This window comes from Pseudopodoces humilis, chromosome 2 (assembly GCF_049639895.1).
Source record: "Pseudopodoces humilis isolate 2021_Gansu_Grassland_sample_001 chromosome 2, ASM4963989v1, whole genome shotgun sequence".
Taxonomy (NCBI): Eukaryota; Metazoa; Chordata; class Aves; order Passeriformes; family Paridae; genus Pseudopodoces; species Pseudopodoces humilis.
In genome coordinates this window covers 37,651,323-37,672,759 of record NC_142201.1, presented here as the reverse complement: position 1 = coordinate 37,672,759, position 21,437 = coordinate 37,651,323, and the positions used below count along the sequence as shown (strand labels likewise).

The window sequence follows — 21,437 nt, the reverse complement described above, 5'->3', positions numbered from 1 at the left end:
TTAGAGATTTATAAACTTCTGAATTCACATTGACACAATTCAACATGTAACAATATCTTATCACTGTAAATAATATTTTAGAATATAGAGTATATAATAGAAATAGCCACTGTGTCTAGTTGATTTACAACCTGAAAATTAAATATCATCATCAGTCATACCCTCACACCTATCTCTGGTAATTTTTCTATATATTAATGAAGGTTATAGTTGATTTTTTTATTTTAGAACACTGTTTGATATTTGTTTACTAAAATATTTTTCTAAGCCATCCCTGCAAAGCACAGCACAATTGCAAGAGGATTTTTTTTTCTTTTCCTTAGGAAACATCTACAATCATTTATTTAGGTTTTATCCATACCTCTGTTGGAATTACGATTTAACAACATTTACGATGTTTTCATTGTTAAAGTGCTTCAAGTAATAACTGGATTGAGATGATGTGTCATCAGTTTTCATTTTAATTCTGAAAATCCATTTCTGATAAACTTAAATGTGCGTGGGGAATCCAGTCACTACAGAGCACTGTAGCAAACTGTGCTACAGACCTTGTGTGCTCTTGTCAGCGTGGCCCAGTCACTCAGGCTCCCCATGGGCCAGTGCTCAGTGGTCTTGTCTCTTACTCTGGACTACTTCAAGGTCTGGACACCTTCAATAAACGTGGAAAGATTGGTTTAATGTGAGAGCATCACATTAACTTCCAGTGTACTGGGCTTTCTTTTCATTTTGAATAGCCCTATGAGGTATAAATAAGGTTAAATTTATTTTCATCCTTAAAGGTCTCTGGGCCTACTGTGCTGTTTTTAAAATCTCTGATGAAATTCTTATCAGGACTGTAGCTTGTTGATAAAGAAGCTTCAGTGACAAAATTGGCTTGAAATGTTCTATTGTCATCAGACTTTACCCTTGAAATTTCCCCCTGGCTTTTTTGAGCATTATTTCTAAATTCCAACCAGTCCCCTTGGTCAATCCATAGTTTAACCTCATCCTGCCAGCACAGGGAGAGTAACAAGTGGTTGTGATGTGAAGGAGGAGGCAATATTCCTGTGAAAACTCCATCGTTGTTGACCCTCCTTTCAGCAGGGGCAGAATCCCTAGGTCATACTGCAAAGGTCGAGAATACCTGGCTTTCATTGGAGGTAGTGCAACATAGACAACCAAGAATCCAGTCCTAAAAGGAGATTAATTAAACATACAGAGATAGAAGAAAAAAAGTTATAATACAAACTTAATTTTTTTCCCCCAAAACTACAATTCTAACAATTCTGTAAAAGGAAATTCAGAGAAATGCTTCCGAGTTCAAGGCACAGTTATTGAGAATCTCAAATTCAATTAAATAGAATTCTAGAATAATTAAAATAAATTCCCTTTTGCAAATCCTATTTTAGTGTAATCTGAGATCTTTTCACTAGCTTTACATTGGTGTCAAATAGCACAATCTGTTTCACTAACTGCTGGAAAAAAAGTCATCCAGTTGGAAAGAAGTATTAAAAACATCTTCATTGTACTTGCCTAGGCTGAAAGTGTGGAACAATGTTAAGTTTTTTTTTCCAAAATTTTTAACTCTTACAGCTAAATTATCCTTCCTAATATCCCAATCAGAATTTGGAATCCATAACAACAAATTCTTCATATTCCTTTACCTGTTTAATGAATTGTTTTTTTTAATATTTAAAAAGCACTCGAGGAATCACTCAGAGTTTGCTAAAAATGCGTAGTAATGTGCCCAATTCATTTATCATGCAAGCTGCTGCGTTTCTTCTGATGACTGACTTCATGCTTGAGATAAAATCCTTATCTTAGCATAAGCATCTCACCTGCCTGTAGAAAATTGATTCCATTACAATTTCTAAATGAGAACTGCCCTCAGCTGTGTTCTTACATAGAATAATTAGGCTTTAGTTATCAAAAATATATGACAGCAAGAACATCTGACTGTATTTTAGCATCTGGTCAAACACCCTAGATCTCTGTGCTCATGTAAGACACATATTTTGACGTGAGGGTTACTTTGCTATAACTAATACGGCACAATGACATAAGTAGGTATTATTCCAAAGGCAGTATTTCCAGTTGTGTTTACTTAATGAACCAAGAATTTATTTAAAAGCTTTGGCAGTTTAATAATCACATGGCCATAGTTTCACAGTTCCTTCTAAACAGGGAGTGCTGTATTCATCTTGCTGAGAAAAATGGTGACTGCAATTTCAACAGTAGCATCATGGGCTGTTTGTTGCTTTTTACTCTAGCTACCTCTATTCATATGTAACAGCTGAAAGCTCTTAAGTACCAAGAAGTTTATCCTTACCAAAATTTCTATGAAACTGTCAATTATCAATATTTGCTTTATAAAGAAGAGATTTTAAACTCATCACTTGGACTCCTGGTGATGTTTTCATGTGCTAGAGGTTATCCAGAAAATGAAAGATACAGGAGTTGAACCCAGTCACCTTTCTTTCAATTCAAGGTCTTAACATTAAGGTAAGTCTTTTCTTATTTTTGCTTTCTGTTAAGGAGTCTGCATTTTTGTGTCCCACTGCTGCTCTGTAGAAAAGATAGTTATGGCAGATGAACATACATGCATTCACACATGCTCTTAGCAGGAGCATGGGAGGTGACAAACCAAGTAGTTTGTTTTGACTGTTTTCATTGCCTATGGAAAGTTTAAGCAGAAGGATGCAGCAGATTTCTAGTCACAGTGAAAATTAGTATATAATAAAAAAAATTAATGAGAACTGGCGTAAAGGTGGAGAGAATCTTTTCCAGTAAGATGCACAAAAATAACAATAACACTGTTGAATGCTGCAATTTCTGTAGACATATAAAAATGAAATCAATGTTCAAGCATAGTTTCTGGTCCATCCAATAATCACTTAATATAATTGTTTTTATAAACTGATGCATTTCAACCTATAACTAATCTGACATCATGCTCCATTTTCATTCAAAATATGTCAGAATATTTAAAACCTGACGTTGAATATTGTATAGATAAGTGAAGCAAAAGAACATAAATGAATGATCTGTGTTTGCATGCAAACATATCTAGTGATGCATCAAACTCCAAAGTCCCAGCTTCCCAGCAGTTTAGTGAAAAAAGGCAGACAATCTCTGAAGACACTTCAGCCCACACAGGGCCTGAGTCACTCTGCAGAAGTGCCTGTCTCTCATGATGGATTACATACAGAGCTCAGCAAAAGCAGGCTTCCAAATCAATGTCCTGAATACCTGCAGTACAGATGGGGCTTCAGAACTTTTTGTCAGAGATTTTACCTTTGTTTCTTTGCTCTTGGACCTGTAGGCATGCAAATATGTTAGAAAAATATTTTTAGAAGGCACTTAGGTTGAGGTCACGGGTTGAAGCACAAAAGTATGTGACCAGAGCCAAATGCTTGTGGTTTAAATTACCATTTTCCTGCTCAGATTGTAACTTTGCAGGTGGCTAAAATTCTACAAATGTTTTCCCTGGATAACTTGACTCAATCTTCCAAGGTTTAGAGACCTAATATCAATTTTCAAGGATAAACTGGGCTCAGGACCATATCCCATACATTGTGTGTATAATTTCAAAGGCAGATGTGTTACCGCTTCCTGCCCCTTGTGATATATCTTCAATGAGTACATCTGAGACACTTATCAGCTATAGGCTTAGTCACACAATGTTTCCAGAGCTGATGTCAATATCCAGTCACATTCTTCTTGTTTCCAGCTGGGGAGGTATTAGGCTGTGGCATCATTTCCTTTCCCCTAGTGTGTGATCCTGGGCTTGTATTTCCAGTTTCAACCCACTTTTACTACTTCAGTCCTTCAGGTTGTCAGTCCATTTATTTTTGTATGATCTTTCATCTTCACCTCTCTAGTGAGGATTTATAGGTTTGTTATTGCCAAATGTTATTTGTGTTATCTGAATTTCTTTATCAGTATCAGTAAAACACACATGGTTCCAAAAACATAAATTGAAACATAGCCAGACATATTTTTATATCCAGTAATGTGCCTTTTTGTCCTAATGTTGTTTCCTGCCTTTAAACTATTTTGTGAGCATTTTGTCCAGAATACTTTTTCTTCTCATGGGTGGCATTGTATGTAACATATGATCCTGTCACATGGATTTCCTATGCTCCTTTCCTTACAGTATTCATTATCTCATACAAAGATATGCCAGGTTATTTTGGCATAGTGATAGTCTCTTTAGGGGTAAAGCTGTTATTCATTGTATTCTATTTTCATTACTTCAGTGTCTCTAGCTATGCAATGCTTCGTAGTTTATTTCAAACCCTGGCACAGCTCATGAGGTCAGAGGCACTTGTTTTTATATTGTCTGGATCATGTACACTTCTTTTGCTTCAAAGAAATAAAAGCTAGGTTTTATTTTTCAGGGATTTGATTGCCAGCCTGATAGATTCATTAAAAGTGTTTGTTGCTGAACTGCCCTTCCACATACAAGTATTTGAAGTACTCTTAAATGGAGGTTATGGGGTCTTGCCCTCTTGGTCTAGACACTTCCTTAAAAATAGTTTTATGTCTTTGTTTTCCTCTAATCTTAGATGAGTAATTTTCATTTCCAGAGAGCGTGTCATTAGCCAAGCTGCATTTGCTACTAGTAGTCAACATCTCCATATTAATTTTGTTTTGGCCTGTAAATTGTCTTTATTATTAACTGGTTTTTTGCTTCTTGGTGAAGACACTCTTTTTCCTGTTTTCCTTTTATTTGGATGATGAAAGTGCATTTCAGTACTTGCAATTTTGCAAGATCTGACCCTGCCTAAAATTTTCTGTTTGCACTTTCTTCATACATTTTCTGAAATCAGACTGTTTTCCTAGCATATTTAGTTTATGTTCCACCCTACAAGCTTTCTGTATAGTCCAGATATACTCTCTGAGGTGACTGCTCATCTTGTTAGAAATTGAGCCCTTTGTTATGAAAGGTTTCTCCCCATGACTGAAGCTGTAAGTTTTTCACAGTCCTCAGCCAGTCTTTTTCTTAAAGGAATTACTGCATTTTCTTGAGTCTTCCTTATTTCCTTGTTTTCTTGGTATTTTGTTTTATTTTAGTGAGGTTCTGATTTATTTGTGTTTAGCATTTATTTGTGTTACAGTTACTTTTTTAAAAAAAATAATAGAATGACTGTGTCATCACTTTGAGATACAGCTTTCTTGCTCAACTATTTAGTGAGGTCTTATACTTCACTTCTCTCATGTTCTGTGTCGCATCCTCAAGTACCTGGGTCTACCCTTTATTGCTAAAATTTATTTTATGCTAAGTTTCAATTTCACCTCATAGCTTTCATAGTGCTAGTTACTCCTTATTTACTATTTCATAACATTATTTGCTTTCTAAATAATGCAGAAATTTATACATATACAAATACAGTAAGAAAACTTCTGTGGTTTCTCTAATTTTCTAATTTTTTTTCTATAATTTTCTAATTTCCCTAATTTTCTTACAGTTTATCACATACTTGATTTATACTTCATCACATCATTATTTTTATCATGAGGAAGGCAATGATATTGGTACATATGGGTGTGGGAAATAAGCAAGAAGGGGATTTCTGTGTCAAACTGCCTTGTAGATCAATTGCATCATCCATGTGACAGGGAAGATGCAGCAAGGTGTACAAGCTATTGTGGGCAGTTATGGCCTTCTACACTTCAATACAGTCCTCTCACCCAGATGTTTGGGCAGAATATTGACATTTCTTTACAATTAAAAAAAAAAACAAAACCAAAAAAACCCAAATGGCAATATGAATATATTTTAAGGGATGGTCAAGTTGAAAATCACATATGCAATCTTACAAATACATATTAGTTCAATTTCTGACAGCTTCTTTCTGTTGCATGCAAATGATCTTCCATTACTTCTCAAAGTTTAATTAATTTCATTTTTATTTGTGTGTTCTTGTTAGATAAAGTCAGGAAACTACTCTGTATAATCACTTTCATAAAAGTATTTTATTAATTTTCTTTAAACAGACTGTGTTGCATTTTAAGTGAAATTATTTATTTCCTTCATGCATCATGTGTTTGATTAGTTCATCTCTAACTGAGAGAGGTTAATGCTGCTGGACCATTGGTAATAACTGATATGGAGTGGCTTCTGCCTTACTCTGTCATTTAGACCTGGGAATGGGAAAATGAGTCCTACTTTCATTAAAATATTTTTTCTTCACCAGCAGACATCAAACTGTTAAATCACAGGAATGCCTAACATAGAGAATGCAAAGTCATAGGACAAGTAATTCTTCAAAGGAAGGAAGACAGTTATGTTTTTTCTTTACTTTTTTTGTAAGCTACCCTAGGATTTGCCACCACATTGTAGAATGGATTATGCTGTTGTCTGTCAGTGAAGCAGAGTAGTCATCAGAGTAGGTTTTTATTCTGTATTTTATATCCTTTTTTTTTTCTTGTCTTTTACCAATGGAGGCATTCAGCAATTTTTAAGGTGGCAACTCATGTTTTAAAATAAGAACTAACATGTTTTCTAATGTTTTTTATTTATGTTTTTTGCAGCTATTGAACTGTATCTTGTCTTAGGACCATATTGGAAGGCAAGCAAAGTTTTCTTGAGCAACGAAAGAAACCACCTTTTCTAATTAAAATTGTCACATAGAATAGTTATTTAAATTACTTCTTACTGGCAGCAGGATGGGCTTGTATTTTTCAGGCAGTTGACACCAGAGGAGCAGATGCACTTAAAATGGACTGCAACTAGATTCTGTTTATAACATATAGTGGTAGGAAGGGAATATTCTGTAAATCAGATATATATTCAAAAGATACTTTTTTAAAAAATCAATTTAAAATTTAAATTTAAATTAAATTTGACTTGAAAGAGATGCAATTGTTTTCACATTTACTAACTAAAATTGTATGGGAATGCTAAAGAATGAAATAATAAAAATTTGCCCCTGGAAGTTAGTGTGAAAAATGGTACTTGGTATGCAAAATAAAACAGAAAATTGACCAGCTTCTCATCCACCAGCCACCCCTCAGGTCCTTCTGGGCAGGGCTGCTCTGGATCTGTTCATCTCCCAGCCGCTGTAGATACTGGGGATTGCCCCAGCCCAGGTGCAGCACCTTGCACTTGGTTTTGTTAAACCTCATGTGGTTCCAAGGGACCTTCCTCTGAAGCCTGTCCATGTCCCTCGGGATGTCAGAGATCACATCCTTCAGGTGTGTCAACCACACCACTCAGCTTGCTGACACCTCCAAATATTCTGTGGGTCCACTCAATCCCATTGTCTATGTCATTACGAAGATATTAAACAACACTGGTCCCAGTACAGACCCTTGAGGCACTCCACCTGTCAGTGGACAGTCTCAGGACTCTGAGAAGTTTGCCACTGGCCTCTCAGTGTGACCACACAAGGAAGTCCTTATACACCCAACAATCCATCCATCAAATCCATCTCTCTCCAATTTAGAGAAGGATGTTGTGGGGGACTGTGTCAAATGCTCTACAGAGGTCCAGATAAATGACATCTGTAGCCCTTCCACTGATGTAGTCACTCCATCACAGAAGGGCACAAGTTGGTCAAGCATGCCTTGCCCTTGGTGGAGCCATGTGCTGGCTGTCTCCTATTTTTAATTGCATATGAACTCTGTTAAATTAATCTATTAGTCATGTTCATTTAAAAAGGTAATTGACGGAATCTGTTTTGAAATCTGGGTAAGCAAATACCACTGAATGAAAAGAAAGAGTTCTGACACACTCTTTCCTTCCTTTGCTAGGCCATGGAGCGTGTGACTGTGGGAAGTGCAAATGTGATGAAGGCTGGTATGGTGAAGCTTGTCAGTATCCAACTACTTGCAATCTTACACGGAAGAAAAGCAATGAAATGTGCAAGAATTCTCAAGATATCATCTGTTCTGGTGCAGGTAAGATGTCTTTTGTTGCTTTTGATGTCTTAATGCTCTCCCAGTGTAATCTTGAGAATCATTGTCATTTCTAACCAGTAATTTTGTAGAGTATGTTTCAAGAGACTGAGATGTAACTGTAGGTGCACTAAAGTGTTTAATTTTCCTATAGGCTTATTTCTGTGCATACAATGTACACTGATTAGGAACACCTACTTTATATCCATAACTGTTTTGAGTTGAAGAGACTGCAACTCTAATTTATTTTCCTCATCAGAATATTGTTGTAATGGCATTAACACAGGAAGTGACATAATTTCTATCAAGTGTTTGTATTTACAGGATGCAGAAATTGCATTTGCAAATATTTTTCCTGGACATTTATAAGCTGTGCAACTTTTTGAGACACTTTTGAATCATATCTATGATTATTAAAATCAGTTGTAGAAGATGTGATGGATCACTTAAAGGAGCATTTCCACCTTCAGTGTTCTGATTTGGTAACATGTTCTTCTCTAATTCCTTAGTTTTATAACCATCCTAATTTAAATAGAAAGTCTTTTCCTTAAAAAAAAAATTCTAAGGAAAACCAAATGGGTTTTAGTAGACTTCAATGGAAAAGTTTTAAAGGGCATTTTCTACCAATCAAGTTTTGAGACTTGAAATTGCCTTCTGGTTTTTCCATGATATTGACCTCCAAGTGAAAGAATGTTTCAAGAACTCCACTTCTGCTCACTATTGCTGGTCTTTAATTTCTGTTGGAATCCACACATTTTCATACAAGTAAATTTCTCATAAGTTAGTCGCTGACATGAGCAAAGAATCCCAAGGACTGGTGGGACTTGTTAGAGAGAAGCTGGTACAGGATAAGAAAACAGTTTAACATGAAACTATTAGTATGCAGCTTACTGAGTAAATGATACACTTAATTTATGACAATAGGTATATGAAACTTGCTATTGAGAGAGACATGAGACATAGCTAAATGAGAAATCAACTTTCAAAAATAAGTGCAGTTCATTGCACTTAGTCAAAGTTCTTAAAAAAGAACCTCTTTCTTTACTTGGTTGGAAGTGGCCCCACTCTTCACAGGAAAATCAACATAGCTTAACAACCACTGCAAGTAGCTAGGGTGTTTGTAGCATCATAAGAATAAATGGTTTTGCTTTTGCTGATATTAAACAGGACAGGAATTCCAATAAGACTGACTAGGGAGTTTGGGGTAACTTTGATGGGCTGTATTTTGTCTTGGTGGGATTGCCTTTTGATCTACTACTAGCACTGTTGGGGTCTCGGCTCTGTTTTATAATTACCAATAAAATATAGGAAGGGATGACATGAGCCTTTACAAAAACACTGCTCTGCTGTCACACAGATAATCATTTATTGTAATTTTTTTCAGTAACCAATCAAGATCCGCCTAAAATTTCACTTTTCTGACTTTGTTCCTAATCATTTGTCATGGACAATGTCCAGGATGTCCTACCTAAACTGAGGTTCTCTATGTGAGCAATTTTCACTTTTAGCAATGAAAGGAATGAACATCTTTATGATACACTGTGTCTCTGACCTTTTTAGATACCCAGGAATCAATTTTCTGTTTTATCTTCTTTCCTGTTCAGGAATTATCGGTAATCATGACAGTTTTCTCAAAAATCGCATTTGTATTTGTTTACCAAGTAATTGTAACAAGTAATTCTAGTTCTGTGGGTTACTGATGTTGTATTATCAGTTGTATTATTATTGTTAATACCATACTATATTAGCTCTTGCAAACATTAATAAAATTTACTCTTTCAGAATGGCCATGTCTGTCGCAGAGCCCAGTACTTCTGTTCTTTGGATTAGCGTGATGTTTATTGAAAGTCGTGCTATGCTTGTAAGCAATATTGTGTAATATCAGGATAAATCTTCTATTTTGGAGAGCCTCTCTGATGCCAATTACCATGTTTTTAAAAATACATATGGATGTCATGTGAGGAGTATGAATGCTGTGAAGTTTTAAAAAAATATGTACTTGCTGGCATAGTGATGCTATTGACTATTGAAACAACTATTGACTATTGGTTCTTTGAGACCATTGACCACAAGGCCCCAGTAATGTGATACTGCACTAAGTTCCCACCCTTTCAATTATAGTGAAGGTGGGGACAGAGGTAGGGCAAAGGGGTTTCTTATATGAGTGGGACAGCAATACTTTTGTTTCTAGTGTAATTTTAATGTATTTGTGATTTTTTTTTTTTTTTGACTGTGGAACTTATTTATACATTTATTTATGACCTCAGGTCAGATAGACCCTCTGAGGGAAAAGAGGGGATTCTTCTTTCCCAGGGAGCAATAAGAGATTGTTTCCTACTCAGGAGGGCAGGTCATGGAGGGAGGCAGCCACTAAGCTGAGGGGAAACCCTCCTCGAAACACCAAGGAGTAAATGTGTCACCTGATGAGCAGTGATAGAAGAGAGATCTGTTTACAAATCTATTTGCATCCTTTGCATTGCCTGAGTGCTCTGGCTTTTCATTATGTCAGAAAGTTGTTTTTTTTGTGGTTTATGCTGTGAAAAAGACAGTGTTACACTTCCAAGGCACTTGAATGCTCTATCTCTGTACAGCTAAGATTAGGCTTTTTGTTGATAGAGATAATTTCTGTGTCTGTATTTGTGTGGATGATCTTTAGATTTCAGCCTTCTCAGAAATAAAATATGTACCATCTCTGACAGACTAATGAAACTCTTTCTGTAATCTGCAGTCACTGAGTAATGTCTCTTAAATATTTACAGGCACATGTCAGTGTGGCAGATGCAAATGCGCAAACTCAGAAGGAAATGGACTAGTATATGGCAAATTTTGTGAATGTGATGACAGAGAATGCATTGATGATGAAACAGGAGAGATTTGTACAGGTATGTATCTTAATGAGTGCAAGAAAAGTGATGAAGGTTGTTAGTTAATTGCATGGTTCTACAAAATATCTTTACTGAATGCATGACTTAAAGTAAAAGTAACTCTATTTGCAAGACTTCACATTGCAAATTGCAAGTGCAAATTCCAGATGCAAAAATGAGCTAAGCATAAGGTTAAAGAATGAATAAATCCTGTGACATTCTCCTCTTTTCGGGAGAACTGCAAAGAGGGTTGTAAAAGATAATTCACTAAGGTAATTCATAGCTTAGTGTGTCTGTCTTCAGTAGAATATATGAGGAATGTGAATGCTTCGTGGCACAAATGAGAAAGAGTAGAATGGATAACATGCGAAAAAAAAACCCTAAAATGAGAAAATGGGTTATTAGGAATTTTTTCAAGGAAACAAAAATTAAAAATATCAGGAATAAATGTAGGATGATAGCTCAGAAGCAGGAAGATAAAAAGAGAAAGGAGTGAATAAGGAAAATGTCATCTGTGATAGAAAAGACAAGAAAATAAGATGGAATGAACTTTGCTGATAGATCAAAAAGCAACCAAAATTCAAACTCTTATGTCATTATGAGGCAGGAACCTGGCAGTTAAGGTTTGAGCAACACACACCATTTATGGCACTATAAATGCTGTTGCCCATGTTGTGAAAGAGGCTTGTCCTTGAGCTGGGAGGGGCTACAAACATTGTTCAAGCTACACATGTGCAGATTGTGTCCATATGCCCACAGGAGTGTTCCAATCAGCTCCTAGGCTATTCATATATCTGGTGGTAGTGTTTCCTGTGTGTGTGTATGAAGAAAGAGAGTACTTGTGGAAAATAGCTTTCTCTGTCTTTTCCTTACACAGACAGCAAAATAGTTTCTATTTATTTGCCTTTGAAGGCAAAAAAAAGAACATTTTTTTAAATCCTTAGAGGATTAAGTAGAGATTTTAAGTGAGGGTATGCAGAATGATCCTCTGAAGTCTAGATTCAGCAGCAGAGTATAGTATTTCCAGTAATTGCCTAAAATAAAATGAGGGGAAGGCAACAATTGTTATGTGCCATTTATTCCATTTATATTTGCCTCTAAGCACTATACATGGTACCAAATGTGATAAAAAATTGCCAGTCACTTAGTTCCAGTAAATTCTCCTACTGCTGTTTTTTGTCTGGTTTGGTTTCTTCCCCTCACACGTGTTTTGCTTCTGGTTTATATTGTTAGCTTTTACTTAGCTTTTATTTCCCGTTGTCTCATCCACTCTTCCCATTTTACCCAAAAGACCAAAAGCATCTGTGTATAAGACTAGTCTTGTATGTATGTAGAATTCAAAGTTTTCTGATATAAAGGGACAAAAAATGTTGATAGATTCAAATCATTAAAGTCGGTGGTTGATCATTATAAAAGCCATGATACCTCATGGAAATTTTGGAGTCTTCTAAAGTAAAGTATAAGTTATAAACTAATGGTTTTCTTGACTTGTTTGGGTTGTTGTAAGCTGAAAAGTTTGTGCACACAACTTATGGGTGTTTTATGTTGTTTTATTTTTTAACAAACCTCTACAATATGAAATCTTATATTGAAGCAAGCCTTATGCAGAAAAAATGCACATGGCAGCACATGAACATGAGGGTCAAAGACACATCCTTTCCTCAACCTTGAGCTGGGATTTTATCCTGGAAAAACAATCAATGCCATGTTGAGATATAGATGACATATATTTTAATATTTGCACAAGGGCACTGAATTTGTTAAGCAGGTAGGTAGGGTAAAGTTGCAAAGATGTGTTAAGCTTTTCCAGCTTCAGTTGGAATTTTATCAGTCAGTTGACTACCACTTTTTATTTGAGGTTACACTTTGGAGTCAAGTTGATGTTTATTTTTGAAAAGTATCATATTTAATAGCGAATTAAATTCTGGTCCTGGTCTTTTTTTTAAAACTAAGGCTTTTTACTCTAAGAGAGTGATGGTTTTTTTCTCCTGCCAAGAGCAAGAGGAAAATTTTATCATTTAATTCATGTTCATTTGAGGAGTATAAAAGTGTGAGTGAAGAATGAAGTATTGATGTTTTTATCTGTGAAAATTGCCTCTAGATCAAACTATTATACTCCTTTAGCATTTTTTCTTTTATTTTTTCCTACTTTCCTACTGTTCATGATCAGCCTTTTCATAGTAATTATTTTTGATTGTATTTGTTGTTTAATTATGTAATTAAATTAATTGGTTTTTGACATTAACCAAATGTAATGAAAATTCTGTATGTAGTTGCAAAACCAGTAAAAAATTGTATTCAACAATTTGAAGTCTTGATAATTAGGAATACAGATTGACCAGACTGTGGTAGAGGTGGCCAGGTCTACTAAGCTCAAAGGAAGAAAGAACAAGATCCTGACTTGATCCTTCTATTAAAGAATTAACTTTTGGCTGTAAGATTAGTAAGAATTGAAACTACTTAATTTGAAAGCTTTGTGCCCTGAAGCACATGGCACATGTACCTTAGCAGATGAAAATGTTCTGGAGCTGGTTTCACTTGGATGATGCAGCCCTCTTTTTTGGGATATGTATGTTTTGTTAAATGAATGTCTGAAAGATTGATTTTTAAAAGAATTCTCTTTAATGAACTGTTTTAGCAATGTTCTAAAATCTTCTTGACAGAGGGGGAGAAGAAGGGAAGCCATATACAACATAGTTGGTGTGTAATAAGTCAAGATGTCTTTACTGCAACTATCTGAGGAGTCAAGAACACACAAGGTGTTCTTAGACATGCCAAGTATGTATCCTACCTTGGTGTGTAAAGCTGTGCTTAAATTTTAACTAATACAGTCTTCAAAATTTGCCTATAAAGTAAAAAAAAAAGGCTACAAATATAAAAAATATATCAAATAGAAATTATGATTTCAATTAGTGTTTACTGATTAGATTTAATCTGTGGTTAAAGGAAAATCAGTTCTAAAATAGTGGGGAAAAATACCGTTCAGATATCCTTTGTCTGATTTTATGTATTCATACATGGTCCATAAATTGTTTCTATTCTGAGTCTAGCAGTAAAAGTTTTTAAAAGAAAAGATCAAAATAGTTAAATTGTTAATGGCGTTTAAAAACTTGCTTCTTTCTCACTGTACAAAATTTGTTTTGGCTTAAGGCCATGGAAAGTGTTACTGTGGAAACTGTTACTGTGAGGCTGGTTGGCATGGAGATAAATGTGAATTCCAGTGTGACATCAGCCCCTGGGAGATCAAGAAAAGATGCACATCTCCAGATGGCAAAATCTGCAGCAACAGAGGTGTGTCATTTGCATGGACCTTCTACACATATTTATATAGTTGGCTTTTATTTTACTCTTTGGATTCTCTACAGTAGGGCACATATTGTATTTGCTGAGTTTCTACTTGTTCTCACCTAGTTCAGCTCTGGATATACACTTCCAAGTGGGTAGATACCTGTGTTTAGGTATAAACTTACACAAAGCCACCTCCACTTATTGATTAAGCAAACTCAAGTTGTTCCCATTCTTTATTTCTGTAGTAAGACTGAGCAGGATAATTTGTTATTTAGTAGATATTTGTTCTGGTAAGAGACCTACCTTGCAAAATAAAATGTTACCAGATTTATGACTTTGAATGGATTGGTGCTGTAAAATCACAGAACTGCATGTCAATTCACTCTTAAAGAACACAGGACCCACAATGGAATGGGGAAAATGAAAACATGAAGCATTACTTTACACTACAATTGAAAAAAAACCTGTGAAGTGTTCAGTTGCTGTGGAATGTATATAGAAAGGTAGACTTCACACAGTTTTTCTAACTATATGAAGTTTTATCTGCACATGGTTTTGGAATTTGAGTTTTGCCTTATACTTCTGTCTAATTTTGCCATTTTGGGAAAAAAAACCCACAAAACAAACACACAAAATAAGGTTGCTTTTCACTAGCTGCTGTGTTTGGCTTCATTGATCAAGGAGTGATAAAAAAAAAAGCATGTGTTTTTGTCAATAGTCCAGAATAATTATAGTAGTACATAAGCAAGAGTCACATAGATACCTCTCTTAAATAAAACATCTCTACTGACAAAACCTGCTGTATTGTGAACATCTAATCATCCTGAGAGCATTTAGAAAACTCTCTTCTCATAATTAGGAGGAAATGGAAAGTTTGGCTCAAATACAGAGATCATGTAGGCTCATTTAGCCTCGGTACTTCAGCATAAAATTTTCGTGTAGTTCTGGAAATAATAGATATTAAAGTGTCTTCATATCAGATGTTTTCTTTGCACTGAGAAAGTAATTTCTTGGCAAAGAGTTTCTTGTCAAAGCAAGCTTTTAATCAAATTTGAAATGTTAATGTGTGATAATTTCTTTAAACTGGCATTGCAATAGGAGAAATTGTGTGAATTGCATAGTTGGTATTCTGAGTAGCTGTAACCTCCAATACAAAGGTACATTTGTGTGGTACTTTCATGTATTTGTGATTTTATCTTCATAATCATTTTGTAGGCTTCTGACAACATGAAGTTGCTTTCCAACAAAGTATTTCTGCTCCATTTAGTCCTACTTCCCCAGTTTTCTGTGTTTATACATCTTGTGATATAAGTAAAGTTCATATAGTCAGTCTTGAGGTTTCTAAAAATCAGATATGAAGGCTAGCCTTGCTGCCCACCCTCCTTCAGTGCTAAGATGGATAAATTGTTCTTATCTTTCCCTCTGCACTATCTAGTCAACCACTTTAGACCACATGTGAAAATTTTGATTTTTAAACTTTGGTGAGATTATGTTCTGCATTCTGACATCCAGGAAAGCTGATCTAGATTAACTTTGAAGTTGTTTCTGAGAGGATTAATCACTCTCCAGAGGCATTTCCTCTTTTTGTTTGTCTGTTTGTTTGTTTGATGGTTTTGTTTTTTTCTTCAGTAATGTCACTGAATTGTGAAAGTATAAAAAAATTAGTCACAAATTTCTTGAGGGCTGTCTCAGGGTTTTTAACATTAGACAGGGCTGTAGCTCTTCCTGCTCATGTCATGTATGCTGGATTGTGTAGACCTTCTCCTTTTGTTAGAGAATGTGCCCATATCTATGTGTACTGCTTAGTCATCCTGTCCTGTTGCCTTCAAATGCATTATATTGTTTGGAGTAACCTAAAAAAGGTGACAAAGGTGTTGGCAGAGTAGCAGAAGGTGAAGCCACTCTGCAAGAAATGAACTGCATGCATCAGTAAGGTCAGACTGCATTTATAAGCCTGTTAGCATCTCAAAAAAGAGTAGTGAGCGTGTTGCCCAAAGCATATTTGGCTTTCTGAATAAGGAAAATATTGTTTTTCCTTTGGTTGGGGGTTTTGTTCAGATTTTCCTAAATATGTAGAGTGCATATTCTCTTATTATTAGTAAAATATGCAAGTTTGTTTTCTGTCATAGTCACATTTCTTCTAATTGTAAGCAACAGCGTGTAGCCCTGAATATTGACTTGGGAAAAGTGGAGAAGTATCCTTTCATGCAGATACGTGCTGCTGTTCTTCTTGGGTAAAGAATGACCTCCTAGACATTTTCAGCTGTGTTAATTTGGATTCTCTTGTAGTTTAAATGTTTATGCTTTAACAACCATTAATTATCCCCTGTGCCCAAGCCCAAGTCGTTTAAACAGAATTGATTTTTATTGTCATTACTGACAGGGCAAATTACTGTTGATGTCAAAGATGTGCAACTCTTCTGTGAGCTGCATTTTCTTGTTGACTCTTAGCAAGGCTCAACAGCAAAAAGAAACATGAACAGGAAGCCAATTTGTTTCTATAAAGTATTGCTACTAAATAATCATGGAAGGTTTCAAATCATAGAGGATGAGTACACACTCATGATTGTCACTTGCAGCTTTGAAACTGCATTTCTGTGAGAGCTGAAAATTCACAAGTGTAAACTCCTGTAATCAAAGTGCTATTACTCTAAATTACACAGTTAATCTTCAATATCTGTGATGTATTTTTTTGTTTGTTTGTTTGTTTTTGTTGTTGTTGTTTGGTTGGTTTTTTCTTTATTTTTAGGCACGTGTGTTTGTGGGGAATGCACATGCCATGATGTGGACCCAACTGGTGACTGGGGAGATATTCATGGAGATACTTGTGAATGTGATGAAAGAAACTGCAAAGCAGTGTATGATAGATATTCTGATGACTTCTGTTCAGGTAAAGTTTGTGTATAAAAGGGCCTTGTGTGTAGTTTTATAGAAAATGTTCCAACTGGGCTGATCTTCCTCTTCCCTAGTGCTTCAATTCTTATTTTCCTATCTTAAAATATACCAAGCTTGGGGGGCAGGAGAGGTCTTGGAGAGGGCTTTTTAAATTAAAAGATATAATTCTGTTGGTTTTTTTCCATGATATTTAACAAAATCCTGTAAATATGAAATTATTTTAAGTGCCCATCTCCCTTCTGATGCTGTAGTGTAACCTAACATGAATTGGATAATGGTTGAAAATTTAAAATATGGGTATGTCTTTTCTTGGGAAAATTTGAATTTGAAAGTTCAGGTCAGATTGTGTTTGTTATTTCACTTTATAAGACAGGGAGATGATAGTCAAGAAGAAGAAGTTCAAGGAAGAGTAAATAAATGAGTCAATGAAAAACAGTCCCCTGAGAATACAAATTGACATGAGAACGAGTAGAGCATCAATACTTGAAAAATATGAATGTGTGGCCCAGCTGTGTATCTGTAGCTGTAGCCCAGACTACATCTTAGACATATCCATCTTCCTTTCTCTTCTACTTGTACTTCAGAGCATTATATTCAAAACAGTTAACATCCATCCATCCATGGTTTGTAGTTTAGATGTTCCATGTACCAACTAACAAAAGCTGAGATTCTGAGAGACCTAACATGCAATGGATACTAAATAAAGATGCTAATACTAGGCAGGAGAGAAGGACCTTGTTCAATACTCAGCATGCAGTTTGTACACACAGCAACTCTGCAAAAAGAAATAAACATGATTTCAAAGGGACTTTACAGACTGGAGGTTGTCAGCTTGAATGCATTCCATAGAAATCTGGTCTGGCCTTATTAATAATAGGAAGAATGTAGTCACATTAAGGACAATAATGATGTGGTATATTTTCCTCCTATTCATAGAGTGAGAGATGTCTCATAGAAAGATCATAGGAATTTTCTGAGTAGAGAAAGAAAGCTGAAACCAGGATGATATATAAAATTTTCAGCCTTTGCTTTGCCTTTTTAAAAACTGAAAATCTTCTTAAATGTTGTGTTTGTTTGTTTGTTTGTTTTTAAATATATATTGAGGAACTGCTAGCTAATAAAATGAGGGGGAAAAAAAGAAGCTTTTCTGAAAACCTTCAGTGTCTTGATTTACTTGTTACTGTTCAGTCACTTTCAGATATTATATAGATTTATTTAATGAATGAGCTGGAATGATGCAGAACTGTGTGCAGTCATAAGAGCAGCAGGAAGATTGACTTTGTTGTCAATTTTTGAATATATCACTGTATTGCTGTCAGAGTTTTTAGCACTCAGGGACTGATCAAAATATCACCATCTACTAAGGAATACAGAGCTACAAGTAAACAAGGTGAATGCATTCTGTTGTTAAGGGTGAGCACAAGAGTTTCAAACCTAATTAGATTAAAGCAAACCTGTGGTATCTACAACTAATCCTGTAAAACTGAAAAAGTCATGCTTGAACTCCCTCTTTCCTGGACACTATTGCCTTTGCAGCTGCTGCTGCCCAGGATGGTAGTAGCTGTAAGAAAGCAGAGGATAAGTACAGACATTTACAAAGGAGCTTGGGGGAAGATATTGCCATTTGACATTGGGTTAAGGACTGGTACATTGTTCTTCATTACACAGACATAACTGTAAATAAGGAAAACAGGAATAAAAGGAGGGACTCATATGACTTGCTTGATGTGACTAAAACTCAAGTTATAGTTTTATTTTTCCATCTACTCATCAAAAATTTTAGCATTAGTTATTTTTATCCATTCCTTTTCCATTATGTTTTAGAAAAGCCTAATTTAGCCTTAGCTGGCCATCCAAGTATACATTCCTAAAATAGATTGTGCAAAAAAAAATCCATTTGCACATGAAGCAGTGTGAACAATGTCTTCTAGTCCTGCTGTTTCATCCTGTTTCAGAAATAGAAAAAGATGCATAAGTTTTGATTTTGGTTTATTGTGGTAGTCAGGCATTATCTGCAATTAAATCAAAGACTTAATAGAGGAATTGTAGTGAGACAGGTTTTTTAATTGCATATATGAAATAAATTTACTTGTTGCACAAAGTGTACACGCATTAGGTGTGCCTGAAAAATATCTTTATTTTTTCTCACACTTATTTGTAAATTGATTTGGGATGAATCCAAGAGTGATTAGTTAGATTAGGGAAAATAATCCATCTCTCTTAAAACATTCATCAAACAGAGATGATACAAAATTTTCTTGTCTTGTTCTGTCTACCTAATAGGTAGAGACAGGAAACCACTTTGTCCTGAGTAGCATGGAGAAATTATAGGAAATCCTGTTTCCATGTAAAGGGTTTTGCTGTGACTGAATGAAATTCTGTGTTTATTTAATAAAATAGAAAGGAGAGGAATTGACAGCCCTGATGTGAGGTTTTAGCATCAGGGGCAGCTCCCTTCGGAAGCTTCATATGGATTGAGGTGACTGTTATTTCACAGTATGTCATATTGACAACTGGATGCCTTCTTTTAACACCTGAAGTGCTATTCAGAATGTTACTAGATTATTGTCTCTCAGAAGTGTTCTTGACATTAAAGTGATTACCTTCATTTAAAGAGATAATGGCTTTCATGACTTGACACAGAAAGAAAACACGCTTCCATAAGAAAATTTGTATGTTCACACATTTCATTAGTTCCTTTGCTCTGGCTTTAGCAAAGAAATTATTGTATGAATGTATGTAATCCTCTCATAAGTATCTTTCTGGGTCGGGGACCATAAATCTAATTCATGATCTGTCAGCAGGTACACATGAAAGCAGAAGAAGGAATCATAGGATCACAGATTGGTTTGTGTCAGAAGGAACCTTAAAAATCACCTAGTTCCAACCACTGCCATGGGCAGGGACACCTTTCACTAGACTGGGTTGCTCAAATCCCCATCCAGGCTTCCTTTGAATACTTCCAGGCATGGGGCATCCACAGCTTCTCTAGGCAAATTGTTCCAGAGCCTCACTATCCCCACAGTAAAGAATTTATTCCTAATAATCTAATCTAAATCTAAATCTATCCTCTAAACAAGAGAAACCCTGTAAATCTTTTCAAAGAAAACAAATAACTAATGTAAGGAAAAGTTATTTTGTGAAATTAATAAAAAGGCTTGTATTCTGGGAAGTAATCTGATGACTCCTAGAATGATTGCTTCCTCCCATTTTCTCCTTGTGAACTAATAAACTAGTATGTTTTGTAAATTCCTAAAATGCAAGTATGGTTAGAAAGATACAAAGTTTCTGTTACTATGGTTATCAAGAAGAACCTAGATAGAGGAGTGGACATTGAAGCACTGGTCCTCTGTCCAATGAATGAGGACTGTGTGAAAATTGTGAAAGATCTAACCTGCTGTCCGAGCTCATGGAAATAGATATTTGATTTTATGCAAGGAATATTGTTTTGCTGATTCTCAGGCTTTTCTCAGGAATATTTTGTATTGCCAGAATTTCAATGCTTTTTTTCAAAGGGCACAAAGAAGAAGGACAATTATATTTTTTTTTTCTTAGTTTTTCTTGAGAAAACTTCAAGAAAAAATGCATATATTTGCATTTATATAGAGGAAATATACATGCAGAGAGTAGTCCCAGACATTCAAAAACCACATCCAACTGTCCTATTGGAATGAGAATATTATGTCCAATATTTCAATATTTTATTATTTATATGTAACTGTTTAGTAGGAGGCACTGGTTTGAGGCTTGGAATTGGTATGTCATTGCTTGTCTCTGGTGAAACATGTTGATTGCAAGTAGATAAAGAATGGTATTGATATATTTCTTAGAGAATATGCTGCAACCATGCTAGAAAAATAACATAAAAATACATTATATTTTTTTGCCAGTCCCATTACTGAATGAAGCCCCAACTTTATCAAAGTTCATCCAATTAAGAGTTTTTTATATATCATCAGGATGGAGGTTAATCTTGAATTGTATTCATTGTAAAGGTCATGGGCAGTGTAATTGTGGAAGATGTGACTGTAAAGAAGGATGGACTGGGAAAAAGTGTGAACATCCACATTCTTGTCCAATGTCAGTTGAAGAAAGTGCTAAGAAATGCCAAGGAAATTCTAATTTACCTTGCTCTGGAAGAGGTAAGCACATTTCTGGAAGAATTTTCATGCCCTTTAAATGTATTTCCATTAAAAGAATTTTTAAAGATGTCCAGCATTACTAGTACTGAAAAAATGTGTACTTTCTTGGCTTACTGTGCATGAATCGCTCCTGCATAACTTGTGGGTTAGGAGAAGAATAAAATCACCTATTCTTCCTGCTTTGTGTTTTATTTCACATGTCTTAACATTTATTTTGGAGGTTTCCAAGGGTGTTTTGAAAATTGCTGTCATTAAGTCTTTACTAAAGATACATTAAAAATATGAATTTATTCTGTGCATTTTTTGACAAAAGCAGCATGAGATTTTCAGCCTGTGTAAAATGTTGTGGAACCATTGTGATAAGGAC

General features: G+C 35.3%; 1 protein-coding gene across 1 annotated transcript in view; it reads left to right on the top strand.

Annotated features, from left to right (window-relative positions):
* Positions 1-21,437, top strand: part of ITGBL1 (integrin subunit beta like 1) — a 125,408-nt gene that overhangs the window by 47,515 nt on the left and 56,456 nt on the right. The window contains exons 3-7 of the mRNA XM_005516470.3: positions 7,738-7,884; positions 10,641-10,763; positions 13,896-14,036; positions 16,783-16,923; positions 20,924-21,070. Of these exons, the coding sequence (XP_005516527.2) occupies positions 7,738-7,884; positions 10,641-10,763; positions 13,896-14,036; positions 16,783-16,923; positions 20,924-21,070 (699 nt within the window). The remainder of the gene's footprint in view (positions 1-7,737; positions 7,885-10,640; positions 10,764-13,895; positions 14,037-16,782; positions 16,924-20,923; positions 21,071-21,437) is intronic.